At 33.6% G+C, this 27,827-nt stretch overlaps 1 protein-coding gene across 4 annotated transcripts in view; it reads right to left on the bottom strand.

Annotated features, from left to right (window-relative positions):
* Nucleotides 1-2,944: 2,944 nt before the first annotated feature.
* MMP16 (matrix metallopeptidase 16) overlaps nt 2,945-27,827 on the bottom strand; it is a 158,849-nt gene continuing 133,966 nt past the window's right edge. For 3 of the 4 annotated variants that reach the window (XM_085537238.1, XM_015855974.3, XM_085537240.1), the window contains 4 exons: nt 20,292-20,430; nt 11,851-12,001; nt 8,281-8,396; nt 2,945-5,880 (listed from right to left, as the gene is read on the bottom strand). In XM_085537238.1, the coding sequence (XP_085393364.1) occupies nt 5,546-5,880; nt 8,281-8,396; nt 11,851-12,001; nt 20,292-20,430 (741 nt within the window). In that variant the 3' untranslated portion in view covers nt 2,945-5,545. Of the gene's footprint in view, nt 5,881-8,280; nt 8,397-11,850; nt 12,002-16,753; nt 17,447-20,291; nt 20,431-27,827 lie in introns of those variants that run through there. The other variant, XM_085537239.1, reaches the window with a different exon arrangement.

Raw genomic sequence — 27,827 nt, 5'->3', positions numbered from 1 at the left:
TCCTTCAAAAAATGAACTCATGATTGTCATTGTGCCTTCCTAGTTATATACATATACCAAATATCATACAGAATGTAGGCTGACAGTATAATCTACTTTAGATCAAATGTCAGATGGAGCCAGACCATACCAAGTGATGGTCTGCTATCAGACATTTTCAACATTCATCACACCGATGACAGTATCGTTCTCTACCAGTTTCTACCATCTCTGATGACAAGTCAAAAGAGTGGATTAGATAGATTGGACTCACACATTAATTTTTTCATGAGATCATTGGCAGACAATTCAATGATTGACACGTATAAACCAGAAACATTAATGTTATGATTATGTGTTGTATGGCTCATTTACACGTGGTTGTGTAACTGACATATGTTTAAACACTCTTGTCTTACTTGAACCACACTATCTGCAGTCTGTGGACTGTGAGCTAAGGAAGTATACTTAATGTTACAGCACTGGTTTATCTATGCTATAGCACTGTATTCAGTAACAGGTTATCTGCTCCTTGACACACACAATATCATTTATTTATAACATAGCTGAACACTGAACTGGCCAGTGACTTTTGTTCCTTACACTGATGATAATGATTTTTCTTGTGGCTCATAAGGCTGCAGTCATTTATTTACACTTCTGGAAACAGAGCTTTCTAAAGACAGTCTTGACAACAACAAGGAGCTGTTGTTCTGTAATGGCTGCATCAAATCTCCTACTCCTATAGCACATGGCTTCATCCACCCCTGCAACTGGTAATGAAACCCTGGCCTCATTCTGATAAGGTAGGTGAGCCAGGACAGAGCAAACCTCTGCAACCACATAATTATTCCTCACCTTGTGCTACCTCCAGTTTAGGCTGCTAATGGTGTGATAGCTTGAATTTCTACTTTCTTGAAAATGCAGTGACTGGAATATTCACCATTCAATTTACTCCACGTCATTTTTAAGTGTTGCACTAGCAATGCCTCAAATGCAAAACAAAGAAAAAAACTAGAACAGGAAATGAATGCTTCCACTGCCATACACCCCATGCACTTTTTTCAAACAAATGAGATAGAATTCAATTCTATATAATTTAGTGCCCCAAACTAAATTTAACTGACATTAGGATTGTCAAATAAAGCTGACAATTAAACAAAAAGTCTTATAATCCATTTTTAAACCACAGCGCTTACAAGCAAAGGAGTCTTGAGAGCTGAAATACACTGCCGAAGGAAAACATGTCTACCTTTTGTGATTGAGTATATTACTTTCTCTTACTTTTTTTTTATAAAGTCAGTCATTCTCTATTTCTTTTTTTCAATTGTTCCCTCCCTTTGCCCCAATCTGAAAACAGAAAAAGACCAAAAGTTCATACAAAGATTTAAAATTTGTATTACATTTATTCAGGAGACTTGAAATGGCTCCTCTGGAGCCATTTGAGCCTCTCTACATCTCAGCCTATCCAGTAAATACACACTCATTTTTTAAAATGTATTTTCTGGTAAAAATCAGTTTGTGTGCACAGTCAATAACCTTTTCATAGTTTTATACATTAAAAGGCCAGAAGAAACACTGCTATAATCTGCTCTGGCCTCCTTCATCACATATATCATAGTACTCTGAAGATACACAACCCTGTATAGCCAGCTCAATAGACTGTAATGGACTAACACAATGCATGTTCAGTTTTGAATTGTTCCACAGTACAGATTGTTACAGTAGTAATATGGAAAATTTTATTAAAAACTTCATGAAAAAAAAGTAATGGCACATGAGCAGGAACCCAGATTGCAGAACTCAATGTATTTTCACTTTGTTAGTGCACATAATTATAGGCCCTGGTAGAAAAACACCTGTTTAAAATATAGCATTGTCTTAAAACTTGTACTTGTTTGAGTTCAAAACTAAATCAGGCAAAAACACTAATTTACTCTGAACTTCTATAATATAAAGTCAGCCAGAAAGTATTTCAGAAATTACACTGAACATAATTGCTCCTACATATTTTACTTACAGCAAACCTTTATGACTAAAAATAGGAGTATACAAGAGAATTGTTGCCACAATCTTGCTCTGTATGACATGAACATACCAATATATTATTACTTTTCCCTTTCTCCGTACATAATATTTATGCATTTTAGAGCAAAACAAACCAATCAATTTATATATTCATGTATCTATGATGTACCATATACCAAGCACTAGATTTATCACACTTACCTTCCTGCACAATTAAAATTAAGTTCCCCAAATGCAAACATTTTTGGTTACCTTATCAAAAAACAACAGTCAACATGCTCAGTACTTCATTATTCTCAGGGAAATAGTTGCACAAAAACTTAAAGTTGCCATGAAAGGTATTTCAAAGTTTAAGTGAAAGTTTCAGGTGAACAAAAAGAAAAACAGATGAAATGCTGTTCTACTTAAAGGTAATATAAAATCAGTTCCCCTGTTGTAAAGGAAAACCGAATGAGGAGTGAGTAGTAGTGTTTGTATTTTTCCACCAACTATCCAAGGGACTAAACTGTAACATGTAAGGAATCAATTTGTTCTGTCTGTAACAGAAAATAAGTATAGTAATTTGCTGACAATAAAAAATGGGTTAAAATATGCATGTATGTGAGTGTATGCATGCATTTATAAATACACAAATGCACGCACACACACGCATTCATATAAAATGAACAAACAGGTATAGAATACCAAATTCACCAAATGAGCTGATGTGCAGTAAATATTCTATGTTATTTAACTGTGAATTAATATATATTTTCACCAACTGAATTGGACTTACTAAATAATGCTATGGGTTGATACTGGTGCAATTCTAACCTACAGTATGCAGTTTCTCTACAAAACATCTCCAAAATGCCATCTGCATTGCATATTTGCTGTAAAACTATATCTTTTTTTTTTTTTGCTAATCTTCATTTTTGTTAGCTGTTACATATGTATATCTGTTTATGCTCTAAGAAATAACAATTTGCAATGCTTCATAGCATGCCACATGTTCATAAAATAAGTTCTCAAATCAATATAAAATCATGTAATTGAACAAAAAGGCATACTATTTTTCATGCTATGCTCAATATAAATATAAATTCAAGGCAGTCAAGCTATCCATTACCAAAATAATAATAACCATAATATATATGCACATATACCTACACTCTCTAAAAAATGATCCAGTTATGTGAATTAAGAAACCAGTAAGAAATTGGCTGAATGTAGTACAAAAGTCTCATTTTATGTAAAAGCCAATATTGGCTATTTCAAGTATTTTAATACTTTCCTATAACCTTTTCATTAGCAACTAGCTATTTGTAGAAATGATAATTTTATATGGAAAATTGTATTCAAGTTAAATAAAAAAATCACTTATGCTGTATTTCATTTTTAGAGTGTGCATGTATACATAGCAAAATACTCTTCTACTGATCTATTATAAATACTTTAGTTTCTGTCTTTTACTTCCTAAGAAAACATTTCAACATTTTTTCTCTAATTTTGGATAACGTACATCAAGCCTTTTAAGAAATTAAACCATCTTAGTTCATTAACAACACCAGATTCCATTCCATTTGTGCCAGTTTGCCAGTTAAAGGTCAAAGAGCAAAGACATAGGACAGTACACTTTAAGGAAATTCAGACAGTGAAGCTGTTCACAGAAGACAATGTTTAACTTGGTAATGACAGTCAACAGGTCAATAATCAAGTTCAAGGCAAGCTGTTCATTGTTGCAAAAGCTACTCCCCTCAAATTCTGGCTTTCATAAGAAACCAGGTGTCTGACTTTTAGGGTGCATCATTCTGACCATCTTTAATAAGTTCACAGCCCAGTGACTGTAAAGCCTATCACTGCAAGAAGCAGCTCCTAAAAATCAATAAAGAGGTCTGTCAGTTGCTGACTTTTCTCTAGGAAAAAAATATTGATACAAACCTGCTCTGCAGGTCACATGAAAATGACAATACTGCTGTTAGCACAAATTACACAAAATGACAAAATGCTTTGGTGGTCCCTTGGCTCTGCTAGTGATATCATGTTTGGATAAAGGCCAGAGATTTGACTAACCCTTTGAGAACTATAGTGAACATGCAGGGGAACACCAGAAGGTACTCATGCAATATCAGAGTCATCATTTTAGTTTTCCTTTGAAACTGTAACTCTACCACTGGAGAGGTAAACTGAATTATCATGCATGCAGCATAGTTTAAAAGAGAAATTCAAGATGCTTAAGATAAAAGGCTAAGCTATAAAACTGTAGGCAGTTCAGAAAAATACTTGGTAAGTGGTAGAAGATATTAAAACAAGTTTGGTTCATTTAAGCAGAAAGTAGCTGATAAATATAGCTTTCTCTTTATGTTACAAATGCTTTTCTATCAATAATGCAAGTTATTAAAAACACTCACTTGCAGTCACAGGAAATCTGTTTTAAAAAAAAACAACAAACTGTTTTTCTTTTAAAACCTCTATTTCCCAAACACAATCCTGTAATTTAATGACAATCAAGATTAACATCCAACAGACTCTGAAAACTGATGCAATAGTTCTCAAAGGGTTATACCAAAGTAATACCAGTGTCAAGTTTCTCTATAGCATCACTGTTACTTTAGTTTGAAATCCATTTCAGAGACACACTGCTTTTTACCATGCATTGGAATGAGTACTCCTGACAGACCTGTGAAAGGCCTGGGGCAGTTGGCTTGGTACAGCTTGGGAAAGATTATGCAGAAAAACCAACCCAAGAATCAAAGAAACCAATAAAAAGATTCCACTTGAATATAGAGATGAATATAAATGAGTTTAAAACATTGAGGACATAGCCCAGAGCAGCTGTATAAAACACAAAATGAATGTATTATTAAGGCTGTTACTATATTGCAGATATTTTGGCCCCTTGTTTGTTGGAAAATGGCTGTCCGAACAGTCTGAAGTCCTGCATGTTATCCGGGTCTCCCACCTGACATAACTGGGAGTAGGAGTATAGGACTTTATCCATTGTAGACAGAAAGAAATCCTCTTTGGAGACAAAGCTGTTTTGGGTCTTCTCACTTTCCTGAAAGTTCCACTGTGAGTTGTTGTGTTTTTTTCTTAAAAAAAAAAAAAAAAAAAAAGAAAAAGAAAAGAAAAAGAAAAGAAAATAAAAGAAAAAAAGAAAGAAAAAAAAATTGACTTTCAGCAGAAAATTTTTCGTAGGGGAACAGGCCTTAAGGTAAAAATGTAGAAACATTGAAGATTTTGTTTTTTCCTCTTCCTTAATTAATCCTGATAGTTTATCGGGGAATTAGTGTGCGGAGGAAAGGCCTAAATTGAATGACAAAGAAAGACAAAGGACTGAAGAAACAGCAGATACCGTGTATCATGGAAGCTTCCCAGCTGAGTGAATCACCACTCATGCGCGGGACAGGCAACCTCCTGGGTTTTAAAGATCAGCTTTGTTTCAGACTGACAGATGCCCGCTCCTAGCTAGGAAACTGCAGAACAGCTCTTGTGTTGAATCTCAAGTTACCACAAACTCCTGGGAGGGAAAGAAAAAAAAACAAACCAAAACCCTACATCACACCCACTCTTGCATAGAGCGTTTGCAGTACAGTATGTGGCGGGGTGTTCCTTTCCTTTTGAACTGGAACACAGTGTAAACCAAGACAAGGAGGCACAAGGCCAGGATGCAGGGAATGACAATAGCTATGGCTTTCACAGTGTTGGCTGTGTTGTCCAGTTTGATAACAATATCAACGTCATCTTGAGGGCTGTGTCGATCTTTGTCTCGATCTGTTGGTCCATCACAACCCATAAAATCCTTGAGGATGGATCTGGGATAGCCAGGTTCCACTCTGAGCATCTGATTGTTGAATTTCCAGTACTCTTTTCCTTTGTAGAAATATGTGAAGCCTGAGGAAGAAATTTGAAGTTATTCATAGTCAAATCATGTGATCTATACTCAGTGACTGAAACTGCTATCGTCACATTATTTTATCACTAAGAAGATAAAATACATGAGGAAAATATCTAACTCACAGGCCTTTCAAATCTTTCCAAGTTTCATTTTTTCTCATTTCTAGAAAATCTGTTATCCTATAGTTTTTTATTGAATAAATGAGCCTTTCATTTCCCATTTCCACAAACAAGAACAGAACTCCAGAGAATATGATCTTCGATAGAGTCCAACTAGTTTGTTTATTTATTGAAAACTCAGATGGAGCTCAACTAGTCATGGCCAGGTCTATTCACTTTGAAGCATCCCAAGCAGTTCTGGATGAGAAATATTCTGAAATAAGTTTCTAGACAGACATAAGAACTGCCTCCCTTCAGTTCCACGTAGCTCACAGCTTTACTTCAGAAGAAGAACAGCTTTGACAAGAGAAAATGGCGTATGCAGATTTAAAATTTCTACACAGAGATGATATTTGATCATTCAGGTGTAAACCTGAAGGGGAGAGACTGTCCCACCCTACACTGCACTGGTGTGGCCTCACCTTCAGTACTTTGTACAATTTTGTACAGAAAACATAAAACTATTAGAGAATGCCCAAAGAAGAACTATAAAGATGGTGGACAGTTTAGAGGTGTTTGAGGAGCAGCTGAAATTACTTGGTTTGTTCAGCCCAGGGAAGAGGAGGCTGAAGGGAGACCTCATTGTGGCCTACAGATTCCTCATGAAGTGAAGCGGAGGGGCAGGTACTGATCACCACTCTCTGGTGACCAGTGACAGAACCTGAGGAAGTGGCGTAAAGACGTGACAGGAGAGGTTTGGGCTGGATTTCAGGAAAAGGTTCTTCACCAAAAAGGTGGTCAGGCACTTGAACAGCCTCCCGAGGGTGGTGGTCATGGTACCAAGCTTGTTGGAGCTGAATCAGCATCTGGACACCACTCAGACATATGTTCTGATTTTCTGGCCATCCTGTGCACAGTCAGAGGTTGGACTCAGTGATCATTATGGGTCCCTTCCAACTCAGTATATTCTATGATTCTATGACTCCATAATTTTCATTCACAAAGAGACATGTACTTGAGCTCAATACAAAAAACTTATTATGAGGAATCCAATCAAAACTAGAAAAAATATATGCATACATACAAATACATAAATTCCTTTTAAATATAGAGCTTTAGAAATATGCTTGAAAAGTAATTGAGGGAAGAGAGCAGAGGTTATATGCATTGTATTTGAGTGTGCATACATGTTTGTACTCATTTCCATATATACATGCAGAATATTAAGGCTGACCTACTTTCCAGTAAAATCAGAATAAGACAAATAAAACCACCACATAAAAAACTGTAGTCTAGCCAAACTACTGGAATCTGAAGATGATTTCTACTTCTAAAACAGGGACAAAATAAGGAAGCAATTAGACACTCCTGGGAAAAAACAAATAAATCCATAGCACATTATTCAATCAAGTTAGAGATTGAAATAGTAGACTGAATTGGTCCAAGCAAGGAAATATTTTTTATTAACTTATTAAATTGAAATTAAAATGAAATGAAAATATACGTGTGTTGAGAGTCAAGCACAAGAATCTCAAAACTTACTAATAAATAAATCATAAATGTCATACAACTTTTTCCAACAATGATACGTGACGACAAATGCCTATTTTCATTTCTGAAAAAGGGATCTACATTCTGTGCAACAGAGGGCTCACTTGGCAGCCTGCAATCAACCCCTGGGTAACCCAGAATTCTCGTAAGATGGAAGAGATTCTGGCTTCTCTCATTCATTTGGAGGCACGGACAACTGAGATTCTAGATTACTGTATGTAATGATCAATCTTGATCTAGGTAATAATATTTAATACTAACATTTCCATGATTTGTTTTTCTGTATTGTGTGTTTAAAACATATTTTATTTAAATAGATTCATAAGGATATTTCTGTTCAGATAAAGATTTTTCTTCCCTGTTCTGGTTGTTTAGAATGAAACCTCAGCCAACACCTTGACAATGAAAACAGAGATGTTCTGTGATTAGAAAACTCATTCTAAGAGACAATTTAATTCCAGGTAGAACAAATAATTAAGTGAATTAGGACAGACAAAAACAAATAAACAAGAGCAGAAATTAATGTTTACTACACTCATTTGGAAAGATGCTTCCCTTTCATGGTGTTAAATGGCACACGCAAACATAGCATTTCACAAGAGCAAGTTCTGTAGCAGGATATATTTCCTCAGTTCATAATTCAAAAATACCTCCAATGCTTAATATAAATAATAAATTGCTCTTTTACTGCAGTATCTTACTTAAAAGCTGTTAGCAAATTATTAAAACAAAAATGTGTTTGCATACCATTTTCTTTGTGGACAAAGGCTCCCTGAGGCGATTCTGGGATACCTTTCCAAATTGTGATTGGTTTGGGATAGCCAGGGTCCATGGATCTCATTTCTTCACTGTACCTCCAGTACCTGTAATTTTTATTTATTTATTTAAAGAATGGGGGGAAAAAAGTATTTATAACATAGCAGGCAATTATCATAGTTTACTCAATGCATAGTTTTTCACTTCTAACACCCTATATCCAGTAGTCATAAATGGGAATGTTTGAGTTCTTTTCCTTGTACTACCAGACAGCAGAGAAATTAAAATTATTTGCCAACAAGGTAATTGTTTCATGTTAGCCGAAGAAAAATGTTTTTGCATTTCGACATCTGCATTAATGTGTGTTTCACTTAATAATCACATCAATTTTGACTTCCGCACAGTGAAACAGAGATGCAATATATATGAAAAATGTCCAGAATATTTGAACTAACATTTTAATCACAAAACTGCTAGCATGCCAAACCTGACTCCCTATCCCTACATTCATATTTTATTATCATATAATCATTAAATAGATATATATATTTAAAAAAACCCACAAAACAATGAGATGTGTTTTTCTGCATCTTTGTCTGCCAGCCTTTCCCCAGTTTAAAAACATGCAAATTATAGGTAATCTGAACTTGGGAGAAGTATTTACAGTTGTTATTTTGCTTACAGATAATGTTGATACTTTCTTTGTCCATATGCAGATGGCTGAATTGCTGTTCACATCTACTTTCTTGGTTCTAAGAAATACCACGCATCTCTGTGTATTTTGATATATTTTGATTGGCTTCATTAACCTACAGCATCCTAAGTTTTATTGGAGATTTAAATTTCCAAATTCAGCTTTACTCAAGTGAAAAATCATCTAGAAAGGCAGCTACACTGTGTTTCAAGTCATCCAAAAAAAAAAAACAAACAGAGAATATAATTCCAGCACTGACCATTTGATCATCACTAAAATCTTTAATCTTTTCCTAATTTGAATCATTTCACTTCAGCTTTTAGAAATAGTTGTTATGGTATTTTCTGATATATTACTGAGTACTTAACTAGGTGATATTTTGTCCCCGTGAAAATACTTAGACAATTATTCTCTTGATTTCCTTTCTGAAAAAAAAAAAAAATTGACAGAACTCCTCTGAGTATCTCCCTGTAGGGCAATGCTTCAGCTTTAAGTTTCCAGTGAAATTAAAGACTGGTACGTCTGTTAAGTTATATAAAGAACTATTTGTACTTCATTTTTTTTCTTTCTAATATATACATATATCTATTAATATAATTGCATGTGCACCAATAGCCAACCAACAAAGCTATGCTCTGCAATTTGAATGGATCACCTTTTTGGATGTATGTGGAGAAAGAGGCAATGTATAAGCAGCAAACAAAACAAAAAAAAAGAGGGAAAATAAATGAAAATGAACTGTGTGGCTTTGGAAAAAAAGTAAAATTTAGAAAATATTTGTTAAAACATGTTTTTTCTTGTATTTAGTTTCCTGTTTACTTTCCAGTACTTTGAACTACAAGATGACTAAGCTATATAAATGAAAAAAAATATTAAGTTAATAGTGCAAAAAACAGGCATAAACAAAGCCATGTGTCAAGAAGTGCAGCAAGGTTGTTATCATCTTGTTCTTCACTACTCAATTCTAAAGACAGGAATAAGAGAGCGTAAAATGTTTTTCTGTAGTTTTTTTTGGTTTTTTTTTTTTTTTGTCCTTTTTCTGTAGTTTTTTTGTCCTTAGAATTATCTAAAGTGTTTAAATGGATCATTACAAATCATAATAGTGATCGATATTTGAGTTAGCTTAGCCATATGAGTATAATGATATCTTTTTCTATTTGAACATCTATATCTTCTTTATTTTTATATTTTGTAGAAAATATTCAGTGCTTCATATTTCATTGGCCTAACAGTTTCTTTCTCTAACCTTTGTCTAGGTTCTTCTCTGGAGCTCTTTTAGCAAAGTTTACTGTCAAAACAAATGTACACGTCTCTGAGTTATGTAAGAAACATGGTTATTTTGATTATGGCATAATGTTTTGATTCCCTTTCATTCCTATCTCCTGCCACTACTCAGCTACATTTACACTTTACTTTTTTTTTTAGGATCAGACCAGCCTAGTTGTAGACGTATACATACTACTAAAACCAGCAGAATTAAACACCTTATTATTATTATTATTATTAATAATAATATTAATAATAATAATAATAATAATAATAATAATAATAATAATAATAATAATAAATGAAAAGCTTAATGGAACATGAGGAAACCTTAGAGGAACTGGTCATCAATATCCTGTAACAGATAACTGTCTTTGAAGTTTCCTGATCTTCAACCTTCTTACATATAGTCATGTGTTATTACCCTGTTGAGTTTTATTGTGCTTGATAGATCTAAGAAGACAGATGTTTTATTTATTTATTTATTTATTTATTTATTTATTTATTTTCCCTGAAAGTTCACTAAGTTTTCTGTTACTGTGAGCAGTATTTTAAGAAAGTGTTTGTGTATGAAAGTACAAAATGACATTGATGAGTGAAGGAAACAGAAGTCGCATAAGATTCCTAATGCAGATACTTTACTAAGAGCATGAAGTTGGAAAATTGTTATCTGAAAATGAACTTGCATTCATTTTCATTACATTACAAATGATACTTATTTTTCAAACACCACACAGAACGTTTTACTTTATTATCTTCTTTCTTTACATTGACTGGTGGAGGACGCTTTTTATTACTATTTATTTTTTTTAAATAGCTTTAACAGTACAACTGGTTGTGACATTCTGTACTGCAACATTATAGTTCTGGTAAAAGATTGTTAACTGTAGCATGCTAAACATATCCCATGATGTATATTAAATTAATCTATTAAGAGATTCAGTAATACTATCAGTGTCTCAGAATCCTAAGCATTACACAATATACATACATAACAGTGGCAACTGCACTATTAAAAACACTAATATAAACAATGAAATTAATGCAGTTTTTATTTCTGAGTATTCTTTATACAATAATCAACAAAGATTGTAGCACCCTAAATATGGGTAAAATCCATCATCCAAACAACATTTAGGAATTCAAAAACTATTGAGTTCTCTTAACATTTCTATAAAGCAGAAAAATATTCTTTCCCTCATTTTTCAAGATAAGGAAATGAAGACATAGACAAAAAGTGACTACTGAAAGTGTGTTTTCGGACTCGGATTTTACCAAGATTTTGTCTTGCACTTTGAGTGAAAGATAATTATATTACCTGGAGTATTTAGGTTTAAATTTGCCACAACTCTGACTTGCTTCTTGATTTCTAAATGATAATTTTCTACTAGAAACAGACACCTCATTCCAACATGCTAACATTAATATAGGATATTAGAAATTTGAAAAAAAGCATGGCCCTCAATGCAAGAGGTACTAACTGCATCCACAAAAAACAGTGAGCTATTTAAGTGACATGACTCTTCTTGAGAAATAGTGCAAAAGAGTAATGCTTAGTTGATATATACCAAACAGGAAACTTGAAGAATTCCTATACCAACCTGTCTCCTTTGAAGAAGTAGGTTTTCCCAACATCTTCCCACCAAATTGCAGAATCAATACCATGGGAAGGAATTCCGCTTCCAAGTGTTATCAAATCATGAGGATACCCAGGCTGGAGAGTTGTGTCCTTGAAAACCCAGAATTTGTTACCTGTACGAAAGCATATATATACACATACATATATGAGTGTTAGTCCTCAGACTTCACAGAACTGAAATGTGCACATTCTAAAGCATGTTTCATGAGGAAAGAGTTACTTTTAAGACAAAATGAGGTAAGAAATCATACAAATAAATAAGAAATACAAATTCCTTATTTTTATACAGACCATATTCTATTATTACTCCATATTTTCTCTCTCTTTAAAAAGTTGTAATATGTATGCATGTTATACAGGCTATCTTTAAAATAACTGTATATGTAGCAGAATTTTTTCATGTAATGTATTCACATTAATAACATTAGTATGGCCTAAACACTGCAGACTGAGATTCTGATGTCCTACAGGTAAAAATCACGTGCTTTCAAAATGAATGAATAGTTGTCTCAAATGCTCAGCAGTTGTATCCCTACTCTTGCCATTACTAGTTTTATATATGTTTTTATATGGACATGCATGTTCATATTTGGGAGTTTATGCCTATAAAAGCAGAATTGGCACCAACATTTTCCAGTATAGGCTCCAGAGTACCTATATTTGGAGAATATGGTTCCTGTGCCCTCTTCTGACTAGATAGCTTGACTCACCAGTCCACATTTCCATTTTGTTGTAGTTTTCTAGCCAAGCTCGACTCGTCTTTCTCACTGTATATATCCATGACTCATACCACTCAATTCACGGTCTCATATTATAATCCTTTAACCTAATGATATCTCTAATAATTCTGTTTTCTTCCAGATTCTTTCCTAGAAACTTTTCAACATACTGTGCCTCATGATCTATTTCTGTAGCCATCTTTTCACTTTTACATTTTTGCTTCCTTCTAATTCTTTTTCAAAATCCACTTCTCAACTGTGTCTTTTAGTAAAGACTTTTCTTTCAAACATAGATATGTGGCGCTGAAATAAAAGATTATATCCTCGTATTCAGGCTGGATGGGTCTTTAAGCAGCAGGATCTAGACTAAGATGTCCCTCCCTATGGCAAGGGGGTTGGAAGTATGTGATCTTTTCAAACCTATGTGATCCATTCAAAGCCAAACTATTTTGCTATTCTCTTGTTCTATGACAAAATATATTTTCCTCAGATACCTTTAGAAAGAGATCCTAAGAGATCAAATCAATGTAGTTAAGTGTAGTCATATTTACCTATACGGCTAGTCAGACTGTTACAAACTTAATATCTTAAGGCACTGTGCTGAATAAATATTTTAGAAGGAAATATAATATCAACCCAAGGATTAGACACATGACAGACACCAAGAGGAAAAATCCAGAAAGCTATACTGCAGTTAGTTTAATATTTTATCTATCCCTCAGTGGTATTAAATATGAGTTTAAAGTAATCTTATCATTATTATTATTTTTAATCTCCCTGTTCATACTGTTGTGATTTAAAGCACACTTTCATTTTATCACAGTTTTAATTAGGAGAGAGGATATAGTTTCAGGCCCTCCCATGCTGGGTTTCCAGAGTCAATTTTTTATCAACTTGTTTACAGCTGCTTTTCACCCACTTCCAAGTGCACACTACAGTTTGATTAACAGATTCATCTTCTCCCCCTTGCCAGCTGAGGAAAGGAAGGGTTCAAAGAATAAATGTGTACAGAGCCATTTGAAGTACTGAAAATGAAAGTGACACAGAGATCTAAGAACAGACATAGAAAGCTAAGATCCATTTTGAACTGGAATTAAAGCCTGTGCTAGTGTGACATTTATCTTAACTGAGATTCCATAAAAAATTTACTTAAAGGTGATGATGATAATGGTGATCTTCAGTCTTTCACTGTCCCTGCTCCCACGTGGTTTAACTTTCTCTCAATTCATATAACTGGACACAGAAGGATTCACATACTAATGGCATTTGCAAATGCAACAATCAGAGAAGTCTTGTTTTGGATCTTACTAGTTGGTACTTACATCATGAACAACAGATGGCATCCAGTGAATGATACTGAGCCAGCTCATTTCTGTTTCAGAAGATTATTCAAAATGACAGCTGTTGCACAGCATTGGGAGGCATATGCTGTGATGTATGTAATGCTATTACCTTTCCCCATGTTTCACGAGTAAAGCCAATTGTTAGGAACTGATCATTATCAGCCATACCCAACAAGTCAAACTCAGCTGTTAACAAGATCAGATCATAGCAAAACAAACATCGGTTGAATACACACCATTTTAAGTGGCAGCACTACTGAGTAAGGTATTTGTTACATATTCAGATATAACGAAGTAGGGTAAAGCAAACCAAGTATAGATGTGAGACTCAAATGAGAAATTAAACCTTTCACAATTTCTTATTAGGAAACAAATTCTTTTTTGATAAATAGAAAAAAGATAAATTTAACTATTAAAAATACTGTATAAAATACTGTATAAAAACTGAGACAGTAGGGCACTGAGAGCATTAACATCAGTGGGCAAGGCTTCTATTGATTCTAACTATAGGAAATTGTATTTAACATTTACACAGGAAGATATGTTTAGTCTGCTACAACTGTGTTGATTATTAATGGGAAGGTCTGTGTATAAGAAATCCAAATGTTCCATCTGGCTGTCAGTTTTTACTTTTTTGTTGTTGTTTGTGTGGAGGGTAGGTTTTTTGTTTTTTGTTTTTATTTTTCTTTGTTTTTTTCTCTTCTTAGCTTCTGTCCCTCTGCTGGGGGAAAGTGTGTGGCTGTTGATCAGCTAAAAGTTTCAGAAAAGTCACAGTAAGAATGAGAAGCATTCAAATGATGAAGCACATATTATAATGAGATGAAAATAACTCCAAATGATGCTTGACTATAATGAAAATCAGCTCCTTTTTATTTCTAAATTATATTTATATATTTTAAAGTGTACTAAAAATAAATGTTTAAATTAGCATGCTTGCAGTTAGGTCACATGCCAGTTCCACAAGTGAATAGTCAGTGGACTTCATTTATAATGGAATTATAATTATAACGGATTATAATGGAAATACAGAATATATGACAAAACTAAGATAATCACAGTTTCACCCTTCTTATAGATAGCTGATGCCTGGTTAGTGTCCTACACTATATCCCAGGCAGGAATTAGCACTGTATTTATTCGACAAAGGTTTTTTTTTGTTGTTTCATTTTGTGTTTGTTGTTGTTGTTTGTTTGTTTGTTTTTAAGGTCTGGTTGGTACATTTGTAATTCTCACAGAGCTTAATACAGCACCACATGTTTCATGATTTCTTGCCAACCTTTAGAATGTTTCATCTCACTGCACTTATTCCCTAGTGTAAGATCCAATTTAACAACAAGCAGAATTATAAAGTCACAAGCTGAGAATGAGGAAAGGGATGAAATAGTCAAAATGTCTTACTTTTAAATGGTGCTTTGTTTAAATATCATAACTTTAGATAAACAATTGAGAAACATGAACTGTGACTGCAGTTATTTGAAGTTTCTCAGCATCTATCTTTGACATTCTCAAAAAAATAACAGAAACAAAGGCTATCCTCATTGCAATACATCTCTTAAAATATCAAATATTTAACACCAAGTAGTCTAAAGACTATTTAACTACCTACTGCCAACTACAAATAATTGCACATATTTTAGAAACTGCATTAATTCATTTTTAGAATCCAAATGCTAATGGTTGTGCTCCAGGGTTATCAGCATCAAGTCTCTTATTCTTGGTATATGCAATTATGATATGTGTGTACGCAAGGATACAGTGCACAATCACTACAGGTGCTATGATGAGTCAAATTCTCAAAGCTTTTATGTCTTCTATTTGTCTGAAACCAGGTAGCATTTGAATATCTCATTCTGGAAGGCTTTTCTCCAGTCACCCTTGCTTTTAACTCTGGTCTTTCAAACCAGAATCAAGTATCTTATTTCTAATATCCTCAAACTACAACTCTTGCTTACCTTTTTCCAAATTCTTCTCTCTGTTACCACTCTGCTCCATGATCTGGCAATATAGTAAGTCTATTTTTCAATATGAAATTGCCAGGTAAGCGCAGTTGAAAGTTATGGTTGTGGCACTGGTACAATGAGTTTTACAGTAGCATTTCTATTGCTCCATTTGGTTTACCATAACATTCAACAGTGCAGATGGCTTGACAATTTCATTTTAAGCATCATATAAATTCCCCCAGTTTCACAGAATAAATTTTACTATTTACATTTCCTCTGTTAAAGAAAAAAAAAAAAAAAAAAAAAAAAAAAAAAAAAAAAAAGAGTTTCATTCTGATTCTGTCTTCTTATTAGCATTCTGCATGGACACTCGCAATGAATAGTAACAAGAATGTAAACAGCTGCTTTTTATAAGCAGCCATCCACCAGATTGCTGTGACTTTATGAACATTATGAGTCATAAGGAGGCAGGCCAACTATCTTAAGCCACCCGAAATGAGCAAGTATCACTTTATAGCTTTGCACTACAAGCATCCTACTGAAAAGTTACAATATTTTCCCTTGTATAAACAAATATTAATTTAAAAAATAAAATAAAATAAAATAAAATAAAATAAAATAAAATAAAATAAAATAAAATAAAATAAAATAAAATAAAATAAAATAAAATAAAATAAATGGAATTAGTTTAAATGGCAATGTGTGAAAAAAATATTCAAATCCAGGAAAATTTCAAAACCAAAGAAGACATTTGATCTAATAGTCTTGAAACTGGTTCATCTATATTTTCTATAGACATCTAACACATTATGGGTGACCTCATAGGCTCCTCAAATATTCTCAGGAGAGCAATGCTAAGCATGTTTAAGCATACTGATAAATTTTTATTAGGACAAGTAATGAAGAACTACATTTCTCATATTTCGAACAAACAAACAAACAAACACAAACAAACAAACAAACAAAAAATGACAACAACAACCAAAAACTATAAAGTTGTTTCTAAGGATCATAAATAAATATTCCATCTTGAGCTGCCATCCCAGTATGAGCATATGGCTCATGTATTACAACACAGCTCCCATTTTAAAAAGTTATCCCATAAACTTTTTATACCTGCTTTGTATTCTATTTCTAGTACTATAAAGCAGAAGTCTATTAATATCCTGAACCCAACTGAATACAAAGATGTAGAAAAAATCTAGTACTACTATTAATTTAAAAAAAAAAAAAAAGTAATGAAGATTTAACCCTGTTTTATCATTTATATCAACTATTTCAAACTTGATAATTTCTGTTGTAAAAGGAATGTATTTAAACAAAACAGAATAGAATAGCTATAGGTGAGTTGAATTGGAAGTGGTCATCAAAGATTATTTAGTCCAAGTGCCTGACCACTTCAGGGCTATCCAAAGATAAATAATATTAGTGAGGGTATTGTCTTCTTCTCTGGCTTAACTTTGGAAGTTTGAATCTTCAGCTTAGTCAGAAGTATGATGTGATCAGATCTGATAGTTTCCTCAGGCTTCAGAACATCCAGAAGGATCACTCCTTTCCTATCCCAAAAGAGAATACACATCACTTTATCTGCTGAGGGCCATGTATTCTTCGACAAGGAATTCACAGGTTGCCACACCATGGACTGCCATTTTTACAATGGCTTACAAAGGTGACAATACATCTTGTCATCAGTGATGATGTGATCCAGACAACTATCACCTTCAGCCTGAAATTGTTTCAAAAGGAACTTAAAAACTTGCAAATGGTCTTCATTTTATTCCTGTGTTGGCATTTGTGGAACCCAGCAAGTGTAAACTTTGTAGTATTCCAGGATTCTACCACTGTTTCCAATTCACTGAAGCAGATATTCAGCTCCATATGCAGTTCACTGGTTATAATCTGCCAGTTTGCATGAACAAACGATGGAAAAGCTCTTCATTTCATGGTGTTGCAATTGTGCATGGCCATCTGAAACATGGCTTGTCTTTCATGTCACCATCACTACTGCTGAAATATATATTCAGTCACGTCATTGTGCTACATACCGTTTGGTTTCCAAAAACATTCAGCAAGTTGATCAGTGTCAGTGAGTGCCATTTTTTCTATTGAAAGAATTCATTTCCAACACTTTGCACTTCCATCTCAGATGCCATTTTGTCAGACTACCCCACTTCTGCCATCTGCTACATGGCAACAAAACGTAACAAAATATCAATGGGAAGGATTGACCTCTACATCAATAAGACCAATATCTGCCTCCAATTTTTTGGGCCAACACAATAGAATAGGAGGCATTACTTTCAGAGCAGTCCTCAGACCTCTTCAGGCATGTTTCACAAATCAGCTGCAATCTTTCTTTAATGGGAACTGTCAAGGATATACATATAAAAGACTCAGTTGAACCTATCGATTCTGCGGCATTAAGAAAATATGAATTCCACAGATAGATAAATACCATCAGGTAGATATTGAAAATCATGAAGAGTTAATGACAGAGAATCCAGAAAAAAAAAATCCTACAAAGGAATGTAAGTATTTTTTACTTTTGCAAACAAAGAGACAGTGCAAATGTCACTGGAAAGACACAGGAAGGAACTCTGAACAAAAGCAAGTTGAAAAATGCAGGTATATGATATCAAGACACAAAATTGTCTGATTTGAACACAAAGAACAAAATCTGAGGATATGAAAGAGAGAAAAGAAATTAACTTTGTGACTTGTACAAACATGTTACTGTTGTTTTTTCTTGCTTTAATTAAACTTGATTATTTAATTTTCCATGTTAAAAAAAAGAAAAAAACATCCTCTTATTTTCTCCTGTTGTCTTGTCAACTTATGATATTGTATATAGTAGAATCAATCTATTCCTCTGTGGCCTAACATGAGTCAGCCATCATTTGGCAAAGATTTAAATGATGACATAAGAAATTCTGATGTCTGAGCAGGAAATGAAAGGAAAGCAGGTCTGACACTGAGCTGGATAATTTCTGTCTGAAGTTCAGGCAGTGGATCCCAGAATTATTGGGGAAGAGTTCACAGGCACAGGATGGCTCCTTTGCTCCATGCAACATTATAAGCCAGGAAATATCTACAGAATAACCACTCTATCCTTGGATGACATACAAACACAAAAATCAAGCAGTAGGATGGGAATTCTGAGGTACTTTCATAATGATTCTTGAACTTACCAGCTTTCCAGATGTTAAGACATTAAGTTTATTGTATAGTAATACAAGTATACATTGTTTTGACATAATGTAAATAGAAATGAACTGTATGAAATGTAATTTATCTTAGTATTCACACAAAAAGCCTACAAGTTCATAGAATAATAGAATGGTTTTTGTTGAAAGGGACATTAAAGATCACAAAATTGAACACCCTGCCACAGGCAGGGTAACCAACTGTTAGATCAGGTACTAGATTGCCCAGGGCACTGTCCAACCTGGCCTTGAACACATTTAGTTCCCAATTAACAGAAGATAAGACTTGTCTTCATTGTACTGCTATGTGCTATTTCTTCGTTATTAAGTATTTTACATTTAGTATTCCAAAGGTGATAACCATTCCAGGAAGTATTACTTATATCTTCCTGTTAATGACTCTGCGTGTAAAAAATAATTTCTGACATAAGAATTTAGACACAAACATGTTTTTTACATTTTTGTAGTGGGTTAAGTGAATCACTCACAACACAAATAAATGGATTGCAGTTTCTTATTTCTTCTATTAAATTATTATCTTATGAAATGTATTTTGTATGGCTTTCATTCTTCTATAGCTAAATGAGTATTCAATAAACATGCAGGACAAATTCTCACAAAATCTGAATTTGAATAATTTTAATGATGCCTGGATTGAAACTTATAAAAATACATAAGATACATCTGTGGAAAAAATAGCTCTTAGCAATTCTTTTCCCATCTGAAACTTTTAGCATTGTAGTACTCATATTAAATAAATACATAACAATAGACAGTAAGATATATGTAGGTAAGGTAACATTTTAAAATGCAAATATCGTTTGTAATAAGAAAGAAGAGCAAAGAGAAGTACATGAAAATACATTGAACTGTGTTCATTCTTGCTTCTGATCCACATTTTCCAAAGAAAGATTGCATAGCATACAAATTCATATGACTCATAGGATCCTGCATTGCAACTGTGTTGCATATATATTTCCAAATTTCTATGGCATATATCAAAGTAAAAATCCTGATAATTTGAAGGGTAATCATAAACTAAAGCTGGGTTGACTGAATGAAAAAAACCATAACTCATATACTCTTCAGTTAGCTAGGAATTGACAACATAATTTACAAACCATTAGTAAAAATAAATTACTATATTCCAAAAAATCATCACAGTCAAATGTATTACACAAATTCTGATATTTCTTACCTTTAAAGAAGACAAAATTCCCCTCACTGTTTTCATAAACTGCATCAATGCTGGGAGGCAGCCCTCTCCAGAAGTAGGTAATCTGCATGGGGTATCCATCCATCACCCTGTTGTTTCTGACTCGCCAAAACCACTGATCCTGGAAAACAAATATACATCTCTTATTGTGCTTTGAGGCCTAGATATATAAGTTGATATCCTGGAAATAATGAGCAGCCTATCCCAGCAGTTTTAGTGCAAATTCTTTTGGTGTTCACATAATTGTATTTGTGTTTGCATTCATGCTACCTCCTCTCATTCCAAATGTGCCAAAACTGCTCGTTCCCTGAAGTTAGAATAAGCTGTCCACCTGAACTGCTTGTGTGGAGCAGATAATGTTTAGTAGAGTGCTCAGTGTGCTGCATAAGATGTTGTAATCGTCTCAACACCATTCTCTTTTATGTTGAAGATACTTAAAATGGTTTCTCCCTGTGGGATAGATGTGCTACTGCGTTAAATGAGAATTATATGGAAGGTGCCTTGTTGACTGCTAAGGAATGTTCAATTGAAAAATTAATATATAAGGCATTTGGTAGGCATCAATAAATATAACTTTGCTATAAGAGCCAAAGTGGTACTACAAAAAGTTCCTGTTGAAAACAGATGGCCTAGTCAAGAATTTTACTTTTTATACACATTTTCACATTATTAATATTATATAAAATAGAACAAATCCCCTTATATGACAAAGTGCTATCCTGACAGATATCTGTCACCAGTGTTTTACGCCTTCAGTATGGATCAACTTGCTAAGCAAAAGAGATCTGTGCTCTTGTGGGAAATGGCACAGCTTAGAGAAGGCACATACAACTGCAACCCACGGGCCTCATGTGGCCCTGAAAATCTGGTTATGTGACCTCAGAAGACTGTAAACTTTAGATCACCGTATAATAATAATAATAATAATAATAATAATAATAATAATAATAATAATATGCTAACCCAAGCACACTAGTTTTACCAATTATGATCATTATACCTACATTTAATAACTTTTTTTTCCAGAATTTGATGAGTTATGTATTGTATTATGTTTTTCACATGAAATTAACACAAGTTAAAATTTTACAAAGAAATCTAAAACACAGATAAAATAACAAGATTAAAAGTTATATATTTTTAAAATGTTAGAATTATTATGTATTACAAATTTAGAAATAACTTCAAAACATTTGCATGTGAACCTGGCTTTATAGTCATAAAAAAGGGGTAGCAAATAGAAAATTTCCAAAAAGTAACCAAACAACTCCTTTCTTTCCGGTATCAGTTACTATCATGGCCCACTAGGCCTGAATCTTCTGTCCCTAGGCATGAACAAATTGACAAACGAGAAAACAGAGAAGAAAACATGCAATGACAACTCTCTGATACACTCTCCCTGTCACCTACCACTTGTGGCTGAGAAGAACCCTAAACCAAAGGTGATAATTTAAGAATTAATTACACTTTACTTTTATGGATTCCTTTCTAAACATGCCAACTCATGACATACACAGACATCTGCAGAAATGTGTATGGAAACATAACAGCTGCCAGTGTGAAAACTTGTAAGCAATTAGGAAAAGTCACAGCTGCTCACTGGTGTTCAGCCGTCATTTACCCACTTTCATTTTCTGTACCGTCAACAACAGCAGTCCTTTGCAAGATCTAATCTAGGATCTTTGTCCTTCTTTTTGTTTTCAGGAAGGTTTTTAAAAAAAAATTATATATCTGACAAATATTAAGAAGAAAGAATCTATGGCTTGAAATAAGATATTCATATTCGACAAGTCTCAATGTCTAAGTACTCCATTCTGAAACGTAATTTGAGCGTAACATATCAAGCTCTGCCTTCTGATGTGCAGTAGTATAAATTTCTTAATAGTATAAACTTCAGGAAATTCAATGCAGTACCAACATTACCAAAGAATTTGTCCCACTGACCTTCCTAAATTCCATTAGTATTTTCCCCCTGTCCTTAAATTGTACTAATACAGCATTACAGTCTTCCAGGAACTGACTGATGAAAGACTTTCACAGAAATAAAATTTTGGAAGGGTATAATTTTAGTATTTTTAAATTCTTGCATAAATAGGCAGAAGGAATCACATTATTTGCCAAGAGATATATTTTCAGAGATAGGCAGACCAATAGGTTGAAGTAAGTATCTGGAAATACCTGAAAACAGTACTGGAAGTTTGGACAATTTAAAAGATTGGGCAAGGTAGGTGCTGCTGAACACTGACAGGATAATTTGTTTATGTAAATTGAATTTTCCTGGCTGTATTTTATATGAACTTAACAGACCTAACAATTTTAGACTGCCAGAGTTCAAACTCTGGAGCTCAGTTTGAGAAAATGTGGCAATGAAACATACCAAGGATCTTTCTGAGGTACCAAATAGGAAGGCTCTGTTTATAAAAAGAATGAATCGTTTCAGCACATATGACAAAATTTACTGAATTTCTCCATGACAAACTTATGCTTACTAGCAGTTTTATCATCTGCATTTTGATAAACAGATACAAACATTGGAAAATGCATTTACAATGAAGTCTGGCTATTACTGAAATTGAAAGTAGGCGTAGTCATAAAGAAAGCTTATTCACTTCAAGAATTCACTCATTCACACTTAAGGCAAATAGTCTGAAAAAGTTTCTCTGATGAAACACATCTCAGCATACTTGTTTATACTAAATAAACACAGTTTTGTCTCTTTTGAGAAATACTGTGCATTGAAAAGCTGTTTCTTTCCACTATATTGGTTTAATATACTCCTAATTACTCTATTTCCACAAAACACATTAACTCCTGCAGACAGATTGAACTTATGACTTGTTACATGCATTGCAATTCCAAGCCTAAAAACCACACAGATTGAGTGCATAGATTTTAGTGCCTTTCCTTGCTGGCTAGCAATAATTTTTTTTTATTTATTTTATTTATTTATTTTTTTTTTTTTGTAAGCATCTGTAGCCATTAACAACTAGCTCCAAATACCTGGATCATCTCAGTGCAGATTGGATATTGTACAATAATATAACATTAAATATTATAACCACAGGCATACTAAGTCAATTAAACTTAGACAGTTATCCCCAGTTCAAAAAACAGGAACTGTAACAAACTAAAAATCAAAACTGAATTCAAAAGAGAACAATATATTTAAGAATCAGAAAATGGTCATTGAGAAAGGACAGACTGTGAGATACTTCAGAAATACTATTATGGACGAAGAGTAATAGTAGGAAGAATGAGCAGGAACTGTCACTCAGATTGACTGATGTAAATTTTTTAAGAGGAAATAAACTGAACAGGGATGATACAAAAACCATTCTGTGTTGTCAGTAAACATTGTAGATAATTTTCTCCATACAGATTGAGCTTAGTGAAAAGATTAAGGGAATAAAATGCACTAGTTTCTGCACTGTAATAGCAAAAATTTTCACAAAAGCATTTCCTTGTGGAAAATCCTGTGTGGAAGACTGCATTATAGCTAAAAAGATCTGTCTCATAATAAGAATATGTAATATAACAAGCAAACTTGCATTTCAGTGATGATTGAGGTAAATTGTTTTCATTTTATTGGATTCTATGAACCTTTTTAGAATCATTTCTTAATCAAAGACTTTGTACCTTTTCTTTCTATTTTGCATTGTTAAAAAATGCTACCATTTCATTTTAAAAAATGGACATTTAAATCTGTATTTCTATCATAATAGATTACATACAGTTCCATGGTATTTATTCTCATCATAAATGTTTTTCATGTTCCTTAAGAGATGAAACTGATGGTAGGACAATTAAAAACCATCTGAAGATATCTCAATTAATCTATATTAAGAAATCAAACTAGTAGAGTTTTTAGTGCAAAATTAATGGAGACTTTTTTTTTTCTCAGCATGCCATTTTCTCCTTCATCTCCCAAGCAATAACAGTCACCAAACATTAATGCACTGCAGAATCTCTAGAGCTCTGCTCTTTATTTTACATTTGATGAACTCAACCTACAATTTTGCAATGACACGCAGCCCCTCAACCCTGACTCTGAGCTCTAAACAACACTCACTAAAAACAGAAAAACTGCCCAATATGATGCACATTCTCAAAATTTGGAGTTAGAAAAAGGAAAAGAAAAAAAAATTGGAAACATTTTTTGTGATTGTTTTCATACCTACTTGGCAATGAAAATTATGTTGCCTTTAAGAAGAAATTATGTCTTGTGCTGGTTTTAAAGAGAATAAGAAAACTTGCTGTGGGTATGCAAGGAAAGAAAAGATGTGATGTTAAACTATATATATAGTGCTGTTAAGGGTATTCCACCTCCAAAAGACGGAATGAGATGCAAAACTGAAAAACAGAGAATCTGCAGCCGCAAGAGAAAGTAGTTTTCCTATGGCTCTGTTCCTCAGAGATCACTGATTCGCCAATTTAATTTTCCACAGAAAGTCAAATAAATGTAATACTTCTGCCCTAAATCAAAGTTAATTAAATGCTGAATTCCAATTAATACTGTAGGTTAATAGTATTGACAAAATACATGAAGGTTTCAGCCTGGGTCATGCCTTTTCCCAAAAGCCATCTCTCATCATATGCAAATGCAAGCCTTTGTCAATAGAAGATCAAAAATTCCCAGAAGCTATGAAAAGCTGGAGAGGCAAACTGAAAAAAAAATCAACCAATGTGAATCGTAAGCTTTTTCTATCTGAGCAATGCAAAAACAGCACGTGGTAAATAATGAGCTATGATCTTTAGCAATTTTAAATTGTTCTCTTACAGAGAAAGAAGAGATATGTACAAAGAAAGATCGGAGAATAAAACCTTCAGAGTCTATATTCCTTAAGAACACGTTACAGGGGAGAATGAGATACAACTACAAACCTTCATGAGAGAACTTCAAAGTTTCATAAATTTTGGTGAATATTATTTATTTAATTGAAGTAGTTATGAATCAGGAATAATCCTTTCAAAAATCCTGATCTAATTTCAAAAGCTACTTTTTCACATCAACTCCATTTGTTCATCTGAATTTCACCAGGGTATGGGGGATAAAAGTGTTTGCTACTGGACCTGCAACACATTTCAAGTCTTAGTTCCAACTTACTTTGGGGAATATCTCTATTTCTTTCCTATGATCCATTTTCAACATTCCAAAAATAGAAATTTACGGCATTTAACCTAAAAGAGCAATGTACATAATAGGAAAAAAGGAAAAAATGCTTGTGAGATTTTATTATTATTATTATTATTATTATTATTATTATTATTATTAATTTAATGGGGCAGAAGAAAGAGTTACAGTCTAAGGCATTTAAAAGTAGAAAAAATATATTAGCTTTGAGAATGAGTTCTGACATTATTATTATTTCTATTTTAATACATACAGGATTTGCAAGTAAATGTATTGATTAGATCTACTTCGGTTCCTACTTATTACACAGAAGAAAACAATCGGTTTTAGTGACACAGGAATCAGACATTAAATGGATGTTACCAATTTTGATCACTTCAATAAACAATTAAATAAATGGGTTATTTTATATACAGACTGAATACTTTACCTCATCTTATTATTAAGCTGATTCACATTAAGATGAAACAAGGCTCCTTTAAAACTACTGTTATCTGCCATACCTACTGTTATGGACTGTTATCCAGTCTCTAACAGATGAATGCATAATGAGTTGGAAGATTTGAACTAGTAAAACCAATTCATCTCTCCTAATGAGTATGTGACAACAGCATGACTATATAATGGGGTGAAAATGCACTCTAAGAAACCTCTGTGAGAACCCAAAAATCTTTTAACTTTGCTCAGCAAAAAAAAACCCTCAGCATCTTCTGCAGTGAGATTCTGTACTTTGTAGTGGACATCAGACCATCTCATAGATGCAAAGCCAGCATCAAGTACATTTCACGTTCTGATGCTTCCCTACATTTGCAAGAATATAACTGTGATACAACTTTTTAACTACTGCTAATTCCCATTACTAATCAGCTAATGAGACACTGAAGAACTCCTCCGCACAAATTACAGCCATTGTTTGTAATGAACATAACCCTTTTCTTAAAAATATGTTTATCTAACCAACACTAAGATCAAAAGAACTGCCTATGACTCAGAGTCAAGATAAAGGTACAATTATGAATTTGTTGTTTGCAGGAAGTGCAACACTTCACCTGAAATAAAGTGTTTGATTTCAGCCAAACCACTGACATGAAATCTTTACCGGTGTAAATACATTTTCAAGCATGAAATGTATGGAATGATATTACCTAGGAAATCTTTGCTAAGAAGTAGCATGTATATTTTTCTAGTATCACTTATTTTATGTGTTTTTCTATGTAAATGACAACATAAAGTTACGGCAAACAATTTATTCAGGGTGTCTTAATTTCAGCTGGGATGGAATTGTTTTCTCCAGAGTGTCTGGGATGACTTCATGTTTTTGTTTCTTTGAGAAAAACAATGTGGATAACACACCAATGTTAACAGTTACTTCTGTGCTGTGTTGTACAGAGCCATTACCATTCTCAGAGAGTGGCCCAAGGAGCTGGGAGGGAACAGAATGAGGACAGCTGATTTAAACTGGCCAAAGGGATGTTCTATAACAATTGCCATCAAGTGGAAGGAGTTTTAAATGAGATAGGAGTTAATCTCACTCTATTCTGCTGCCTGGGGACTAACTGGGCATCAGTCAGGGAGTGGTAAACAATCGCTTGTGCATCACTTGTTATATACATAAACATATGTATATATTTATCATAACTATTATTTTTTTCTTTTGCTTGATTCTCTCCCCCATCCCACTGGAAAGGGGAGGGTGAGCAAATGACTTTATGGTGCTCAGTCATCCACCAGGTTAAACCAAAACACATGGTCAAAATTGGGCTCTGTTTATGTTGAAATCTGCTCTCTTGGATTCATCTTCTGAGGAAGCTTTAAATTGAATAGCCTCTTTTGCTCATTTGATATATATGCAAAACCTTTTCTCATAACTCATGCTGAATTCTTTTACTGTACTTTTAAAAAGAGGATCAATAATCCAATGGTTAGAGTTCAAAGATTAGAGACTAAAATATGCTAATTCTCTTTCCAAAGGAGTCAAAAGTCCATGGCACTCTGTAGATACTTTTAAAGACTATTAGTAAAAAAAGAAAACTTTTTTTTTCTCCCTTCAATTTTTAATATGCCAAATTCATCTCCTTCACGGATGCTAAATAAAATTGCAATCTGCTCTCTTGTTCATCTAATGTCCGCTACTGTTTTATGTACCATAAAGATAGGATGCAATAAAAGAAGCTGCAACTAAAGCTGAAGCAAAAATATAACTAAATTTTAAACTATGGTCAATTAGCCAAAGTGTTGGTAAACCCTCTGAAATCCCTCCTAACTTTATGAACTAATTTCAATGAAATACAGCATCCCAGCTTTCCCATTTCTAGTGCTGCACAATACTAGATCTAAGACGTGTACTTGGTCCTCTCTTTTACAATTTATTTTGAATTTCTTATTTT

Source organism: Coturnix japonica, chromosome 2, assembly GCF_054131305.1.
Source record: "Coturnix japonica strain WE chromosome 2, WE-NBRP24, whole genome shotgun sequence".
Classification (NCBI taxonomy): Eukaryota; Metazoa; Chordata; class Aves; order Galliformes; family Phasianidae; genus Coturnix; species Coturnix japonica.
The sequence above is the reverse complement of the archived record's forward strand: the minus strand, read 5'-3'. Positions and strand labels throughout refer to the sequence as shown.